At 44.8% G+C, this 17,068-nt stretch overlaps 2 protein-coding genes across 2 annotated transcripts in view; one reads left to right on the forward strand and one right to left on the reverse strand.

Annotated features, from left to right (window-relative positions):
- Window positions 1-7,086, forward strand: part of Aff4 (AF4/FMR2 family member 4) — a 79,948-nt gene extending 72,862 nt beyond the window's left edge. The window contains exon 21 of the mRNA XM_032913220.1: window positions 1,282-7,086. Coding sequence (XP_032769111.1) covers window positions 1,282-1,409 — 128 coding nt within the window. The 3' untranslated portion in view covers window positions 1,410-7,086. The remainder of the gene's footprint in view (window positions 1-1,281) is intronic.
- A 7,367-nt stretch (window positions 7,087-14,453) lies between these two features.
- LOC116909599 (cytochrome b-c1 complex subunit 8) lies at window positions 14,454-16,814 on the reverse strand. Its single transcript, XM_032913221.1, has 3 exons — window positions 16,705-16,814; window positions 16,450-16,616; window positions 14,454-14,655 (listed from the first exon to the last, which is right to left on the reverse strand). The coding sequence occupies exons 1-3, from the start codon at window positions 16,779-16,781 to the stop codon at window positions 14,561-14,563; spliced, it is 339 nt and encodes a 112-aa protein (XP_032769112.1). The 5' UTR covers window positions 16,782-16,814; the 3' UTR covers window positions 14,454-14,560.
- Between the last annotated feature and the right edge of the window lie 254 nt (window positions 16,815-17,068).

Here is a 17,068-nt window from a genome sequence, read left to right on the forward strand (position 1 = left end):
CCAGACCTCTGCTGAATCAGCAGTCTGTGGGAGTGACCAGGACGAGCCGGAATGCCAGGAGTTCTCTGCTAGTGCCTCTCTCAATAAAGTGAAGATCAGCAAAGATGAGAGACCAGCGAAATGTGTTGCACAGCTAGCTATACAAGTGTCCGCATCACTGTCTATTGAGTCCTACTCATGTTCTCTCCGAACATCATCACATGACACAACCAGAAACTTGCACTTCATCTGCCTGTAATTTCAGGAATTGGGAGCAGAAGCTGTAAGAATCAAGAGTTTGAGGTTATCATTGAAGTTTAGAGCAGCCTAAGTGTGTGAAACCTATTCAGGGAGGGAGGGAGTGAGGGAGCGAAGAAAAACCATCAGCAATATTCTGTTCTGCCATTCCTTCTGCAGTATTAGTTGGAATTTCTATAGAGACATTTCCCCTTAAGTGTCAGATCATTTCTTACCTTTCTTGGTTATTGGGTAGTTTTTTAACAACCTTTTTCTCTGCTTATCTGAGAGCTTTCTTTTTAGAGAAGTACTCAAATACTCCATCCCTGTCTGCTCCCAACACTACAGTAGAGTCAGATTCTAGGACACTGTCCCCTCTTCTGGTTCACGCCATCCTGATGGAGAGCCGCTTTGCTCCCTGAGGAGGAGTCCTTATTTCTGTCCTTTCCGTTTTTAAACTTCTGGCTAAAAAGAAGGGATGTATTGGTGGTGCAGGGCATCTGATAATAGCAGAAAGGTTTGTTACAGACTTTCATGGAGTTACATAGGGGCTAGTGTGGGAACACACAAACACTATTTCCTGTTTACTACTTGTTTAAAAAGTGATTTATTTATTCTGTTTTATGTGCATTAGTGTTTTTGCCTGCATGTCTTGTCTGAGAGTGTCATATTCCCTGGAGCTGGAGTTAGTTACAGACAGTTGTGAGCTACCATGTAGGTGCTGGGAATTGAACCCAGGTTCCCTAGAAGAGCAGCCAGTGCTGTTAACCACTGAGCCTTCTCTCCAGAAGGCTTCTTGCACAGAAGTAACAGGTAGAGAGTGCTTTTGAGTAATCTAGTGGGGTGCTGCACATGTGCCAATGGAACCCCATTTTTAATGTGTAGTAGCAGTTGACCATTTTCATCAGTGTTATTTATTTGCAATTTATTACCATACATTCTGTTTAAAATGTATTACTTCCTGAACCTGAGATTCTGTAGAGCCCTTTAGTGTGGGAGACATGCTATTTTACAGTAAATCAGTGAAGAATGCATAATACTTAATGAATGTTTTTAATTTTCTAGAATTCTTTGCTGAACTGGACAAAGTGATGGGCCCTCTCATCTTTAATGCAAGCATCATGACAGATCTGGCTCGTTACACCCGGCAGGGACTGCATTGGCTTCGGCAGGATGCCAAGCTGATATCTTGAACTGAACATACTCTCGTTGCCTCTGATTTTTTCCACAACACTGTGTCACATCACAAAGGAAAACTGCCATAACACACCACCTAGTCGACACTAAGAATGAGGAATGGTTTTCTCCTCTTTGGTTTATGTTGTTGTTTCTATAGCCCAAAGCCATCAAATCAATTGACCCTTTCAATATTCCTAATGTGACTAGTATTTAAATGCTTCTAAACCTGCAGTACATCACAAGATGGTTTTAGTAATTGGAATTCCAGTTGCAATTCATAAATAATCAAGTAAAATTCTATTTATTTTCATTTTTCAAGTTCCCAGATTGGAGCTTGTTTAAAGCTTAGTATTTCTGCCTATAAATTTATTCTGTTGAATATTTAGCATAAATTTAATGTAAGCATTTTATTTATATATTTTGGGAGCTGTGTTACTTAATGTCTTCTAAGATAAGGGTTGGCTTGTCCAAGACAGGACTTGTTCTTTCTAAGCTACTCACCTGTGTTCTTTTAAGTCTTACTACAGTTCCACTATTGTAGGGTTTATGCTTGGTATTGAGGATGCTCTTCACATGTGAAAAGTCATTTAAGCATGAGGAGATGGCATTCTACATGGGTGCAGAGATGGGGTGGGTCTGGTTTGGTATGCATTATTTCGAAACTGTGAATGTGTGTTGGTAACACTAGCACTCACAAGGTGACTACATTGCATCTAATGCATTACAGAAAGCAGATTGCTAGGGAGGCACGTGATGCTGCATGGCTCCTAAAGGACAATCTTAAACTATGAGCTCATTAAACCTTCTATTCCTTTTTGTTTTACTCATTTGACACTTCACTGAAACAGAGTAAGTTACTCCTAAAAACAGTGGCCCAGTTTCTGAAGGCTGCAGCCTGTATTCATTGATAATGTCTGCAGATTTCCCCTATGGTGGAGAGATTGTGATGCTCAGATATGACAGTGCAGTAGTAACTGGAGCTGAAAGGAGGTGTCCCAGTGTTTTAATGTGGAGATAATGAATTTCACTTTCCAAAGATCCTCATCAATGATGGACACTTTTGACAGGATTGTAAGACTCACAGTAGCAGCTGGGCATGGTTGTGCATGTCTGTAATCCCAGCACTGGGAAGTGATGACAGGAGGGTCAGGAGGTCAGGGTCATCCTCAAGCTACATAAAGCTAGACAGTGAGTTTGGGGCTAGCCTGAGCTACACGATCCCTCGTCACATTAAAGAAAGAAAATATACTAGAAAAATATGTAACTTAGCTCAATGTGAGCTTTCTTGGAAAGGGGGAAGTAATAGGGATAGTGCTTAGGAAGCCAGCTCTGTAACAATTCCTTATCAAACTATTGTTCCCGACAAGGTGCGTATAGTAGGGAAGGGCGAGGAATGTCTCTCTTCCTCTATACTTCTTTTTAGTGACCCCCGTCATGTCTGGTGTGCCTTAAATCTTAACTTTAAATGATAACTCTATGGATTGTTTACAGATAAAGTTTTATGCTGGGACCAGATTAGCCATGCATGGTTGGTCCTCTACAATAATAATTTCAAATTCTCTTTGATTTTAAATCTTCCTTTAGAGTCACATTAAAATAGATTCCTTCAGAAAAGCTAGTACTTTGGTATCTGACTTAGTGTAATCAATTGGGTATAATGCTGCTTCAAAAATGGCTTTTCCTTCTCATTCCAAAAATTCATCCAGTTAGGGAAAAGTTCCCTCTTATTAGCAGTTGATTATTGAGACTTGAATGGAACAGGGGGAGAGGGCTAGAAATCTTCCCTGCTCCCCTTCACCGCCTGCTCCTGAAGGTAGTGAGCTTTGGCCTGCAGTCTCATAGTTACAGAGCTTAACTGCTTTGTGTCTCATTGTTCTTACATAGTGTCGAGGGTTGATATCTACAGCTTATGCTGAATTTAACACTTTTCCCTCGAAGAAATTGCCTCTGTACCTTTCTAGTTTAATCATAGTGTATTTAAGGAATACTTCTTCAGAGGCCGTCGTTTCCTCTCGTGCTAGTAACCTCCATGGTCTAACAGTTGTGTGTCCTGTCCTTGCCTCTTCTCTCTCATGCTGGCTCCTTAATTTCAGGGAGGTCTTAGAAGTAGAACAAGCGCCCTCTATGCTTTCAGCCTTCAGCAGCTGCAGTGCTGGGGCTCTGCTTTCCAGCTCTGGTCTGTGTGCAGCATACTCTAGAGTGGCTCTGACTCGTGTTAAAGCAGAGTTTCCTACATGTTTATGGTGCTGCTTTAAGATGTTTTCTCTTTAAAACTGTCAGTTCTTGGAGAATGAAACTGTTAAACCTTTCATTGTGGAGGATTTTCCTCACCAGGTAGAAATGGGCAATGGATCAAAATCCGATCCTAAGTGATTTGATGTCATAGTGTGAGACTACACTCTTTGTGTCTCTTCTCAGATGTTTTGTCTCAGTCTTGTTCAGCACATACCTTACTCCTTTACAAGTGATCACTCCCCCCTCTCAGTAGGCACCCTTGGTGTGTTTTAGCCATTGAAAGATGATTTGACAAGTGGCTACAAACCTAGTCTGAAGCTTGCACTCACTGTGTAGTTAGGGATAGAAATAGCAGCTGTCATTAATACTCAGTTCACTGCTCTGAAGATCACATTTCTGTGCCAGGAGGCAGCAGCATGCACCATTGGACTCTGGGCAGGCATCTCACACCTGTCACAGTGGTCCTGCCTGGGAGAGGCTGGGCTATGGGGAGCACTCCCCTCCAGGCATTCAAGATTACACAGCCTAGCCCATGTCCCATTCTGGCTGGAGAGCACCCAGCCCTTTCCTTGCTCAGTGACACATTTTTTCTGGGCAAAAAGCTATGAAGTCACTTTATTACCAGTAAGTGCTTCAAATAAAGTCACAGATATAGCCGCTAAAGGGAGAAGATTGACCACTACTGACTTAATTCTCCACTATAAAAGCAGTTCAGAGTCGGGTGTACATGCGTCCACATTGCTGCTGTTGTTTTTTTCTGGAAAGCTCTTACACTAGGGATTTATAGGCATCTGGGCTGCACTTTGAATGACACACTTATGGCTTTAGAGTCGTTGTTGTTCTTTTGTTTTAAAATTGTTCTTCGTTTCTTTTCATTAAAGGTTTAATCAGCTAGATTAGAGAGCATCATTTGTATTTAACAGCTGAAACTTCGGTACGTTGCCGTTTAATGAATGAACTTGCATTGTGTAGCCAGGGCCTACAAAGGCTCTTGTCAGGAATACAAGCACTGCCTGGGGCTGGTGCTCAGAGGAGTTTTCAGTGCAACCAGTAATAGCTCCATTGGGTGATGCCTAGCTCAGTTGAGAAGGGGGATGCTGTACACTTCTAGGTATGAGGGTATGCGACTTTGGATCTTAAAATTATGTACACATACACACTTTATATATATGTACGTATGTATGTATGAAAACATGGAATTAGTTTGTCAAAATGTGTGTGTTTAGTATTTTAGCTTAGTGCAACTATTTCCACATTATTTATTAAATTGATCTAAGACACTTTGTTCTTGGCACCTTGAATATTAACATTCAAGGATGCAATGTGTATTCCTTTAGATTGTTAAAGCTTAATTACTATGATTTGTAGTAAATTAACTTTTGAAATCTATTTGAGCCCTTCTGTAGTATAATAGGGCTCTTACAGGGTGGGAAAGATTTTAATTTTCCAATAGCTAATTGAACAAAATGGCTTCATTGTATATTTTGATTTATAGGAGTCTGTAGGTGTCTGGGTCCCAAGGACATCTACTGAGGATGACTGTTTTAGGCGGGTGGAATGGTGTTTAGACTATACCTAAGTGACTTGGAAAGCCAGAGCACCTTGTTCAAATCCAGACTCCTGTAACTCCTATTCCTCTAGGATGTGGAACACAAATCCCGTCCAGCTTCACATTTCAATTAGAGAGGCAGACTTCTTTTCCAGTAATATTGTACACCTAGTGTTGCTATGAGTGAAGTCAGTAGGAAAAAGTACTGAATGAGGGTCTGGGAAGGTGCACTGACTCGGCAGCTGTCACACCTGTAAATGTACCTTTCCCATGCCTACCAGTGGAGGCATTCAGACCAGAAAAGCAAGCCAGCAAGTAACACATTCTTAAGGTTAGAGAAAGCCAGTTGTGCTGCTGCATACCCTGAGGCAAAGAGCATCCTTTGCCAGATAGAGAGCCTGAGACACCCAGGCCACTCTCCACAAACTAGATACATTTAAAAGTTACTTGGTCACCCAGGTGTGGTAGTGCATGCTTTAGTTCTAGTGCTTGGCCTGGCAGCTCGAGACCAGCATGCACCACCCAGACCCCTGTGAGAAGAGCAGAGTGGAGTAAGAGGATGCTGGCCTGCAGAACTGTTTACATGACCCCTTGGTTGATGAAAAGGAACCTGCTGTTTGCAGAGCCAGGGGACAGAAAAGAAGCTACGCTTGCCTTGTGAATGGCGTTTAGAACAAGGTGTTCAGGTGAAGTCTCAGTAGCCAGAGGTTTCAGCAGCTTCAATTGCTAACATTTAAGAAGTTGATTTTCAGGAATGTCTGCATGCGCCTCTCCTTGCTGTCATTGATCAGCTCAGCAGAATCATCATCCTTAAATATGGAGAAAGCTCTCAGATGAACGCGGACAAGCTCCGACCCAGAAACCCTAACCATACTTGGTTTTGACTGTGCTGCTTCTGTGTGAGGTTTCTTCTCAGCTTTTAGCCACTGGGGTTTTCTGCCTGTTCTGTACCTCTCTGGAAGATGTCGATTTGGAAGTGCTGCCTTTCAAACCAGTGCCACAGTGTCCGTATGGTTGAGCTTGTCGCTGATTCAGAGGTGTCCCCATTATGCTCACACCTAGCACATCGCTGATGTGAGCATTTGACAGTACGTGGGCGAGGGTAGGGGTGGCGCTAGCCAACAGCGCTGGCTTAATTGGCAGGGCCTGCAAAGGCCCCACTTGAGGGCCAGACACTAGGTTGGTAAGCACAGTTAGGGAAATTTCTACCTAGCCTCCGTTTTGAATGACTCTGAGAAATTTTATATATGGAGGATGGAAATGCGTATATATTTATTGAAGATCTTTTTATTTGAAATTAAAATCCTTTGGTAAATAATGGTTTGATATTTGGGGAGGGTTTTGGAGGGGAAGTAACACGGTTGATAACGTACAGGCCTGGTGACTCTTCTGAAAGGCACTGTTGCTGGTAGGAGAGGCCTTTATCTTGTACATGATCCAAGCGTTGTCTTATGTTTCTTTTATCCAAAATATCTAGGCATCTGACACTTTGAACCAAAATTTCAATTGTATACTGTGATTTTTATTTGTTGCAATATGTTAAATTTCAGAGGTACTTTGGGGCTCAAAAGCTAGGGTTTCTAAGTCAGTATGTGCATTCACATAACGAGCTGTTAATGGTGAGCAAAGTATTACATACTAACTAGATTTTCCACATCTGTATAGTATATTATATGTATTTTGTGGTATCGAGATTATAGAGAGTTTAGAGTGTCAAACATGCGTTTAATGTGTATTTTTAAACAAATTTATGGCAATTAAAATATTTGGAGACAAGGGTATCACATTTCAATTTGTAAAACTCTTTTTAACTCTACTGTGTCATTATGATGCTTTGTATAATGCCAAACCATAGCTGGAGAAACTAAGTTTAATAAATATCAGATAGCTTTTCTGTATAACGTTTATATGCACTGTGCTCTCACTTCTTCAGCTCCTATCGTGGTCTTTTTGTCTAGTTGCTCTTTGTGTCTTAGGGGTTCCAGTCTGACTCTGTAAAGGTCTGGTCCCACCAGCACAGGTCTCATTTTTTGGTTATAGAAATTTTGGACTCAGGACTGGAGAGATGGCTTAGAAGTTAAGGGCACTGCCTGCTCTTCCAGAAGACCCAGGTTCAAGTCTCAGCACTTACATGGTGGCTCACAGCTATCTGTGACTACAGTTCCTGGGAATCTTAACACCCTTACACAGACATGAATACAGACAAAACACCAATGCACGTAAAATAAATTTTTAAAAAAATTTTGGCCTCATGGCCATGGGTCCTGTCCATGAATCTCAGTTGTCCTACACCAACAGACATCTTCAGTCTTTCTTGATGCTCTGAAGACATAAACTATTGTTTATTTTTACTATTTATTTATTTGGGGGTTTTTTTTGTTGTTGTTTTATTTTGTTTTGTTTTCCTGAGACAGGGTCTCACTGTGTAGCCCTGGCTAGCCTGAAACTCACTGTATAGACCTGGCTTTCCTTGAACCTATGGAGATCGGCCTGCCTCTGCCCCCACCTCCCTGATACTAAGATTAAAGGCATGTGCCACCATGCCTGGCTTATCTTAAGTCAGACCTTTTTTTGGGTTTTTAATTGATGTTCATAAAGTTATAGACAAACTTTTACACATCCTCAGGTGGCACATGCCAGCCTAAAAAGTTCTCTGCAAAGCACAGAGCCATGGTGCCTGCTCTGCCAAGAGTCACTATTGTTAAACATTGCCTCTGTCCTGCTCGCATGAGATTCATGGAAGAATGAATACTCACCTCACCTCCCAGGTGGAGCAGCACTGGTTAGGGAGCAACTACTGTCATCTATAAGGTGTGAAGGAGCCAACCATGTGTCAATTCCAGACTGCCAGTACTTAGATTTGAGACATTTAATAGTATTGTAGAAAAATAAACTCTGACAAAGTTACGTCTGTACAAATCAACAACAGTCTAATAAGAAATGGAGACCAGTTTAAAGCAAGTATCTGTCTTTAAATATTAAAAACACAAGATTGCTTCACTTAAGTTTCTCCAACCAAAATGCAGTTAACAATATTCCATGGAACGGAGCACTGTTGGAGGTGACTTCCCCCGTATGATCGTCACTCCTGGGCCACACTCAGGGAACAGCGTCGTCTTCTAGCCGGGGAGGAAAGGAAGTGATTAAGATTGGGTGTAGCCCTGAGGAGTCCCGGGACACCTGCTGCCTCCTTTTCCTGGTTCATCTGTCCAGTGTTCAGGTTCTTGGCTGTCCAGGAACTCTCCTCCATGACGTTTGCAGCTCCATAGCACGTGCTCGCCCTGTCCTGTCTGTCTGTCTGTCTGTCTGTCTGTCTGTCTGTCTCTCTCTGTCTCTCTCTGTCTCTCTGTCTCTGTCTCTGTCTCTGTCTCTGTCTCTCTCTCTCTCTCTCTCTCTCTCTCTCTCTCCTCCTCCCTTCCCTCCCTCCCTCCCCTACCATCTCAGCTTTACCCCTGGCTCTGTGTTTTCTGATCTCATCTCTCCCAGGTTCCCAGTGCTCTCTGGTCCACCCTGTACCCAGGTTTATCACATACTTGCATAGTCTTGTGATACACTCCGAATCATCCCGACATGAGGCACCAATGGGTCTGAGGGAAACCCCTCTCCAAAATGGGGTCATTCTCCGGGTTCTCTTTGCTGAACTCAGTTCTGGTACTGGGGAGCTTTGGGCCTGTAGAGCAAAGGCATATTTACTTTAGCTGAGGAAGCACCCACCCTCTGCTGCACACCCTCAGAAGGGCTCTTTCCAGATTACAGGAGTTTGAACTGCATTTCTAAGAACTGAGTCTGAATGCCACGCCACTACTATGTCCAACATACATGTGTGTTTCTTACCTGGCCCAACAGCAGCAGGCAAGTCAGAAGCACTGCAAAGAGTTTTAGCTGTAGCATCTTGGCAAAAGGAAGATGTTGGAGCCTGAAAGCCAGGGGGCAGTTCCCGTCTCCTTTTATAGACTGACACCTATCTGCCTTTCTCATGGCTGCCAGCTGAGATGGGGCAAAGTTTGTTTGTAATCAGGATCAATGTCATAAGTTAATGTGTACCCAAGGAATGTACTCAAGGACTACACTCCAGGCACACTGTGCTTACTACTCCCTCGTGGACTTTGATGGTGTTGCTGGTCTGGACCCTTAAACCCATCTTATCAGAAATCAGCATTGTCCCACCTTGCCTCTGAAAGCCACGTGAATCCATGAAGGAGACCAGGAACCTTGCCATACTTTAAAGATAACTCAGCAAGCTGGGAATGTAACCGTGGGAGCATTATGACATCCTGGGTTCAATTCCCAGAACCAAGAAAGATTTCCTAAAGTAGCTCAGTGAGATGGTTATCATCAAAATGGGATTCTAATAAAGTCTTCAGAAGTAATGTTTTTTTAAAAGATTTTTATTTTATGTATATGAGTGCTCTAGCTGTATGTACACTTGCATGCCAAAAGGGCATCAGGTCCCCATTACAGATGGTTGTGGGCCATCATGTGGTTGCTGGGAATGGAACTCAGGACCTCTGGAAGAGCAGCCAATGCTCTTAACCACTGAGCCATCATCTCTCCAGCCCTAGAAGTAATGTTGACCTCTGAGCTTTTTCTAGGCAAAAACTACTGACCTGTTGTGTACAGGAAATTAGGTATGGCCTTTTATGGGAAGAGACTTAAGCAGACTGTCTACAGTGTTTCAGTTCCCCCATCAGTCTGCACTCCATCTTAGTAAAGACCTGGTTATGAAGAACTCAAACTCTACCCTTAGGTTTTTGTTTTTAAAAACATGTGAGGGAGGGGGTAGCAGAAACTCTTAAGTTGGTGTCATTACATCTTAGGTACTGAAAACACCAAATGAATCGTGTAGTTAGGGCTTTGAGCACTCCTAACAGCCTCAGGGCAGCAGATGGTAGACTGAGTCTAAAGCCCAAACACTGACTTCAGTAGGAATGAGTCCCTGTAGGTTCCTAGATTAACACTGTATCGAATGTGCGGAATTGTGGGTACTAAACAAGACCTTTGATTTGGGGAACATCTTACCACATAGCCCAGGCTAGCCCAGTTTTATAGTCCTGCCACAGTCTTGGAAATGGACCACCACACTCGGCCATGGGAATTTTAAAAATTTTGAGAGGGAAAGCTGAATTTGAAGTCAGGATATGCATAGGAGCTTAGATCTCTGTATGACTATAAGAAACCACCCACACAAACAAAAAAGTTGCAAATAGATTTCTCTCTCCCTGGTCTGATATCTCACATAACCCTTCCCAAAGCTGTTCTCATCTTCACGATTGGACAGTTGGACAAAAGTCTACATTTTGTTTATTTATCCCAGGCAGAAAAAGAGGAACTGCCAGAGTGCTGAAGGGAGCAGGGTGGTCACCAATTTAAGGAAAGCTAATGTTCTTCTTGCCAAGGGAGAATTGTGGCAGATGTCAGAGCTGGGGTAGGTTGGGATTTAACTGCAATGATCTGGGGGACTCCTCAGCACAAGGAGTCAATGAGTAAAGTCACGCTGTGGTGACAATGCACCTTTAATCCCAGCCCTTGAGAGGCAGAGGCAGGTGGATCTCCAGGTTCAAGGACAGGCTGAGTAGACCTGCCTGCCAGACATAAGCAGTAAGTCCTACCAGTCTAGAAGGCTAAATGGGAACTTGTGCAGAGTTGGGGAGAGGCTGTGTGGTGACCCAGTGAGCATTGAGTAAGAACACAGATGTGATTAGGTAAGCAAGACCGAACAACGTGATGTCCTAGAACCAGGTCTGTGGGCTCAGTGCTGGCCTCTCCCTCACCAGGACTCAGACGTGCAACTCATCCAAAAGATGAGCTCTTCATCCTCTCTTCTTTTGCTGCCTTCCCTTTTGTGTCACTCCTTAAGTTCCTCATAGCCCAGTCAGGGGAAAGAGCCTGAAGCCCCATGGCCTTTGCACAGGGAAAAGATCATTCACGCTCATGGGCACCGCACTGTCCAAGGCCTCCAGATTCAAACCATCCGCAGGCCAGCCCTCCCCAAGAAATGACGTGTTAGGGGCAAGTTATGCAACATCCCCACAAAACCTGTATTTAAAGGAAATGTGGAAGCTACACTATGCCCAAAATTTAAGCTACCCATCTGTTCTCTCCTATCCTCTAAATGAAGAGCTATGAGCTCCTTCCTCACAGGCCTCAGCTGCCCTAGTTCCAGCCATAACACAAGGACTCTTGACTGGAAGGCAGAAGCTGTGTGCTGCAAAGTATATCTGACCGTCTGACCGCCCTTCCTGTCTCTAGCTTCAGTCTTTTGCTCTCATGTGAGATGAGAGTAGGCCTCAGGCCTCGTGGACACATTTTGGGATTCAAATGATTAATTTACACGAAGAGAGAGACTAACAGGTTTGCTAGCGAGAGCTTGCTCACACCAGGTACAACCTCAGAGAAAAGTGCAGGAAAAAGGAGAAAGGGGAGACACAGTGAGTAGCTGTCTGAATGACTTCCAGGACTTCCGGGTGGGGAGGAGATCATTAAGACTGGGTAGTAATGGGACACTTCAGTGTCATCCCAGAGCAAGAGGTGTCTATAAAAGGGTGGAAGACTTTGAAATGGAGAAATGTTTCCAGGTAACATTTCAACAAAGGGTCAAAGTGTATTTGCTTTTTGGTTGGAACTGGCAAGTGTCTGGGCCTGTACTATGTAGGCCTGCCTATGTTCTAACTACAGTACTAGCAGGATGGAGAGAGCTCTCTTTCCCAGATTGCAGCCCATAGGGGAGAGGCATCTGGGGACAGGAACATAGGCCTTGCCAAGAGTTAAATGGAGCAAATGGTTGCATCACAGGGAATGAAAGAGGGCTGGAAGTTGTGAGTATTGGAGACATGGGACCATAGCAACGGTCTTTCCTTCCTTAAAAGGCTTGACTCAAGGAGATAGGGGAAAGTACTTGCCACACAAACAGGAGGACCTAAGTTCAGATCACCAACACCCATGCTGGCACCCATGTAACAAGCCAGGAGTGGCAGCATGTCTGCAATCCTAGGGCGCTTCTCTCTCTCTCTCTCTCTCTCTCTCTCTCTCTCTCTCTCTCTCTGTGTGTGTGTGGGGGGGGAGACGAGTGAGCACTGGCTCCTCTTCCAGAGGACCCATGTTCAACTCCCAGCACCCGCATGGCAGCTCACAGCTGTCTGTAGCTCCAGTTCCAGGGGAGCTGACACCCTCATATAAACATACGTGCATGCAAAACACCAATGGACATAAAGAAGTTTTAAAAATGTAGCCTTTAAATAAAAAGAACAAGTCCCTAAAGTAGTCCCAGGTCCTGCATCCATAAAGCCAGAGAGAGTCACTGGACACCTGGCACACAGCTCAGACCCCTGCTCTAAGCTCAAAGGGGAAGAGTCTGTGAGGGACAGGCTCAACATAGCCTTAACAACATCAGCCACGAGCAGGACCTCTGAACATCAGAGCCCTTACAAGAGGATAATCTCAACAGATTCCCAATGGCCGGGGGCTGGCACTGCAGTGCCAGTGCCATCCAAGCCGGCCGCCCAAGTTTGATCCCTGCAATTCAGATAAAGGTGGAAGGACAGAACTGACCTCACAGTTGTCCTCTGACCTCCCCATGCACACCGTGGCATATGTGTACACACAATAATATATATCTTTAAAAGGTCAGACTAAGAGACTCATCTTCTGCTCTGGGCTAAGGAAACTTTAGTTTTCTGAGCTGCAGTGTCCAAAGTCAAGATGGATGCAGCTATGCAGCTATGCAGCTATGCCTCTACCTCCTTGGGACTTTCAGCTGACTTCAGGTTTCTTGGGTTGTTTTTTTTTTTTTTGGCTTGAGACAGGGTTTCTCTGTGTAATAACCCTGGCTGTCCTAGAACTCTCTCTCTAGACCAGGCTGGCCTCAAACTTAGAGTTCCACCTGCCCACATGCCTCTGTCTCCCGAGTGCTGGGATTAAAGGAATACACCACCACCACCAATCTAGCTATTTCAGATTCTGACTCATGTGCTTTGAGACCATTCAGAATAAATCTGAACAGAGCCATATGGACAGGGTATGGTGTTCAGCCCTGGGGTCACTCATTTCACCATGCCCACTGCAGCTAACTCCCGCATTTTCTGTTGATACAGTTCATAGATAAGACATTTAAGGCTGCAGAAGTTAAGAGTTTAAGGCAGTGGTTCTCACCCTGTGGGTCACAATCCCATTGGAGATTGAACGGCCCTTCCACAGGGGTCACCAAAGACCATCTGAAAACATTTCCATTATAACAGTAGTAAAACTAATTATGAAGTAGCAGCAAAAATAATTTTATGGTTGGGGTCAGCACCACATGAAGAACTGTATTAAAGGCTTGCATCAGGGAGGTTGCAAACCACCCTTTTAAGGATATGGGTGTATGACTGTCAGACACAGCCATTTCCCATCCTGCCTCACAGTCTAAGCAACTGTTGTTGGAAGTAATTTGTTCTCTTCTGAGAACTTTTGGTACTAGCCAGCCATCATCAGGCAAGAGTCTGAGTCAGACGTTGGATTGTCAGTTGCTACAGTCTGCAATGTCCTTAAGCCAAATGACAGGGCCAGCTCAGGACTGCCAACCTATCATCTCCAGAAACTAGGAGACATCCAAAGGCTCTGGAGCAGGCAGTACACTTCTTCCATAAAGGGATACATCTTTCCAGCCTCTGTGGGCCACATATGACTAAAAGCCACTGTTGGATTGGTTCCAGGACAGAAAACCAACCATGGTTCGCTGTGGCTGTAGCAGCCATGGGATTGTCTCATGTTCTCCTTTCAAAGATGAAGTTCCTTAGGCTAAGGAAGGCAGTATAGCTTGGTTTTAAGAGCACACACTGGTACCTGGCTCTACCAATTCTCTGTCATATGATTCTGGGCAAAGTACTTAAGCTAGGATTCCTCATCAGCAAAGGGATTAGAATGCTTACTTCAAAGGCTACCGTGAGGTAAGAGTTCATTAGTGTCTATAAAGTACACCTGACACACTAATTAGTGTCATTCCCTAGACCTTATGGTTGTAATGGGAGCAGAGGGTTGGGAACCTGCACTCCAGGTTCCATGCCACTCACAGCTACCCCTGATCCCCTTCAGGACATGCTAAGAAAGGGACTGTCATGAACTTGAATATTACCAGTCACATTAAGGGCTCTGCTTACAAAACAAAACAAAACAAAGTTGTGCTAGGCGTGGTGCTGAGCACCATGACTTAGGAGACAGGCAGGCAGGTATCTTAGCAGATCTAGACCAGTCAGGGACACACAGTGAGACCTTGTCTCAAATAAGCACACAAAGTCACAAAGGGAAGTCCATAAGTAGTTTATTGTCTTCAAGACTACAGTGTGGATTCCTCTCCCGGAGCAGGGTCTTTCAAAGGCAGGGGACTGTCATCCAGGGGCAGGCTGCTCACTTATCCTTCTCGTACTTAGCTGGATTCTTCCGTTTGGACTGCTCAAACTCCTGGTTGCCCCATGTGTAGATCAGATAGAACAGTACAAATGCTGCAGGAATCAAGAGTAAGCTGTGAGTACAGACACTCATTCTCTCAGCAACTTTTCAAAAATTTCCATTTTATTATTGTGCGTGCGTGCGCATGTATGATTGTGCACCACATATGTGTGTGGTGCCCTGGGGGCCAGAAGATGCTGGATGCCCTGGAACTGGAGTTATAGATGGTTGTGAGCACACCAATAGGTATGCTAGAAATCACACCTGGGTCATCTACATGAACAAGTACATGCACCGTCTCTCCAGCTCCCGGGTCCTTTTATTTATTTATTTATTTATTTATTTATTTATTTATTTTTAATTTTTTTTTTTTCGGAGCTGGGGACCGAACCCAGGGCCTTGCACTTCCTAGGCAAGCGCTCTACCACTGAGCTAAATCCCCAACCCCTATTTATTTATTTTTAAAGACTTATTTACTATATATGAGTATACTGTAGCTGTCTTCGACACACCAGAAGAGGGCATTGGATGCCCATTACAGATGGTTGTGAGCCACCATGTGGTTGCTGGGAATTGAACTCAGGACCTCTGGAAGAGCAGTCAGCGCTCTTAGTGAGCCATCTCTCCAGCCCCTCCCCCTTTTTATTTTTTGATATGGTCTCATTATGTAGACAGACTGGCCTCAAACAAGGGATCCACCCACCTCTGTCATGTGCCATGTCCTTATGTCTGACTTTCAACAAATTCTGCCCGTTATTCTATTGTCCCTAGCTTCTAACTTTTTGTTTGGCTTTGGAGAAAGGGTTTTTCTGTGTAGCCCTGCCTGTCTTGAACTCAGGGATCTGCCTGCCTCTGGCTCCTGAGCATTGGGATTAAAGGCACACATGCCTGGCCTTTGCTTTTCATATTTTATTTTATGAGTGTTTCACCTGAATGTATGGTTGTACAACTGTGTGCATGCCCTGTGCTGTGACTCAGGGCAAACCGAGGTGACTAAGGTAATCCCTTAGGACACTGAAGTCACAGATGGTTGTAAGCCACCATATGGGTGCTGGGAACAGAATCCAGATCCTCTAAAAGAGCAGAAAAGGCTTTGAACTGTCGAGCCATCCTCAGCCCTAAGATTCTGTTGCTGTTTTGAGACAGGCTCTCAGTATAAGGCCCTTGCTGGCCCAGAACTCCCTACGTAGAACAGGTTGGCCTCAAACTACATTGAACCACCTGCTTCTGCCTCAGGATCACTGGAATTAAATGCAAGCACTATAATGACCAGAATCCACTTTTAATAAGAAGTTCAAAATGGTTATATTAAACAACCATTTTAGAAGCAACCCAAACAAAGACATCAACCCAGGAAGATTTAGCCCTCACATTCCCTAGTCTCTCTCCTACTTAATACCAAATAAAAAATACCATGAAATTCACCTAAAATAAACTTCACTATTTTTTAAAAAAAGTACATTTTCAGTTGCTGTGCTTGGGCATGCCTACAATCCCAGCCACCAGTCCTGAGGACAAGGCAATAAAATCTTAAGTTTGAGGCCAGCCTGGCTTCTACAGCAAGATCGAGCCTCAACCTCTCCATCAAATTTAAGTGCACCTTCCACGGGTTCTTGCCATATTCACGCCATGAAACCGTCAGCAAAAGAGGCCGCATATCTAACACAAGACATTGATTGCATCAGCCTTTCGTCATTGATAGTGGACAGAGATGACCTCAGAGGGAGACGCTGGAGTCACCCAAGTGACCTTAGGCCAGTCATTTCGATACGATAAGAACTCCATGTCTGTCGAAGATGTTGGTAGGAAAGGTGCGCGCGGTCGTACCCCACCCGCCCCGCACTCACGCGGCGCCACGCGCAGGATGCGCTCGCGAGTGCGGCGCAGCACGTTGGGGATGCCTTTGCTGAAATAGTTCGGGAAGGCGCGCTGCTCAAAGGGCGACAAGCTGTAGGAGATCACATGCCGTATCCGCGTCAGGTTCCCAAACTCGCGGCCCATGGTGGCGGCGGCCCTGAGGACAGAAGATGGGTGCGTGGCTCAGTCTCGCAAAAAACTCCCAATGCCCACGACCACGACCCTCTGTACCCAGTCACCTCTACCTCCACAGCGCTGAGCCCGGCTTTCGCACGTCACTTCCGGGAGGAGCGGAAGCCGATCCTGGAGATCGTGAAGTCATTTCCGGGAGCTACCATTTTTCTTCTATCTTGAGGGGGAGATGCAAAAAGAAATGCGAGTTGACCTCGGTGGGCGAGGCCTGACCTTCCGCGGGTGCGGAACTGACCCAACGAGAGACATGTGGGTGGGGCCTACAGAGGTGCCTGTGGGCTTAAGGGAGCGTGGTGGAGGTCAAGGAGAGAGTGTTGTTGCTAAGGGGCGGAGCTTGAAGAGGAATGGGGGCCTGGTGGGTGAATGTACTGAGCTTTTGGGAGCAAGTGGGCGGGGCCTAAGCCCCTAGGGATCTTA

This window comes from Rattus rattus, chromosome 9 (genome assembly GCF_011064425.1).
Source record: "Rattus rattus isolate New Zealand chromosome 9, Rrattus_CSIRO_v1, whole genome shotgun sequence".
Lineage (NCBI taxonomy): Eukaryota > Metazoa > Chordata > Mammalia > Rodentia > Muridae > Rattus > Rattus rattus.

Excerpts from the sequence above, each read along its gene's own strand:
- LOC116909599 (XM_032913221.1), bottom strand. The coding sequence starts at position 16,781 with ATGACTTCACGATCTCCAGGATCGGCTTCCGCTCCTCCCGGAAGTGAC. Across the intron at positions 16,617-16,704 it reads CCGGGCTCAGCGCTGTGGAG|GGCCGCCGCCACCATGGGCC; the intron begins GTAGAGGTGACT and ends TTCTGTCCTCAG. Across the intron at positions 14,656-16,449 it reads CATCCTGCGCGTGGCGCCGC|CATTTGTACTGTTCTATCTG; the intron begins GTGAGTGCGGGG and ends TGATTCCTGCAG.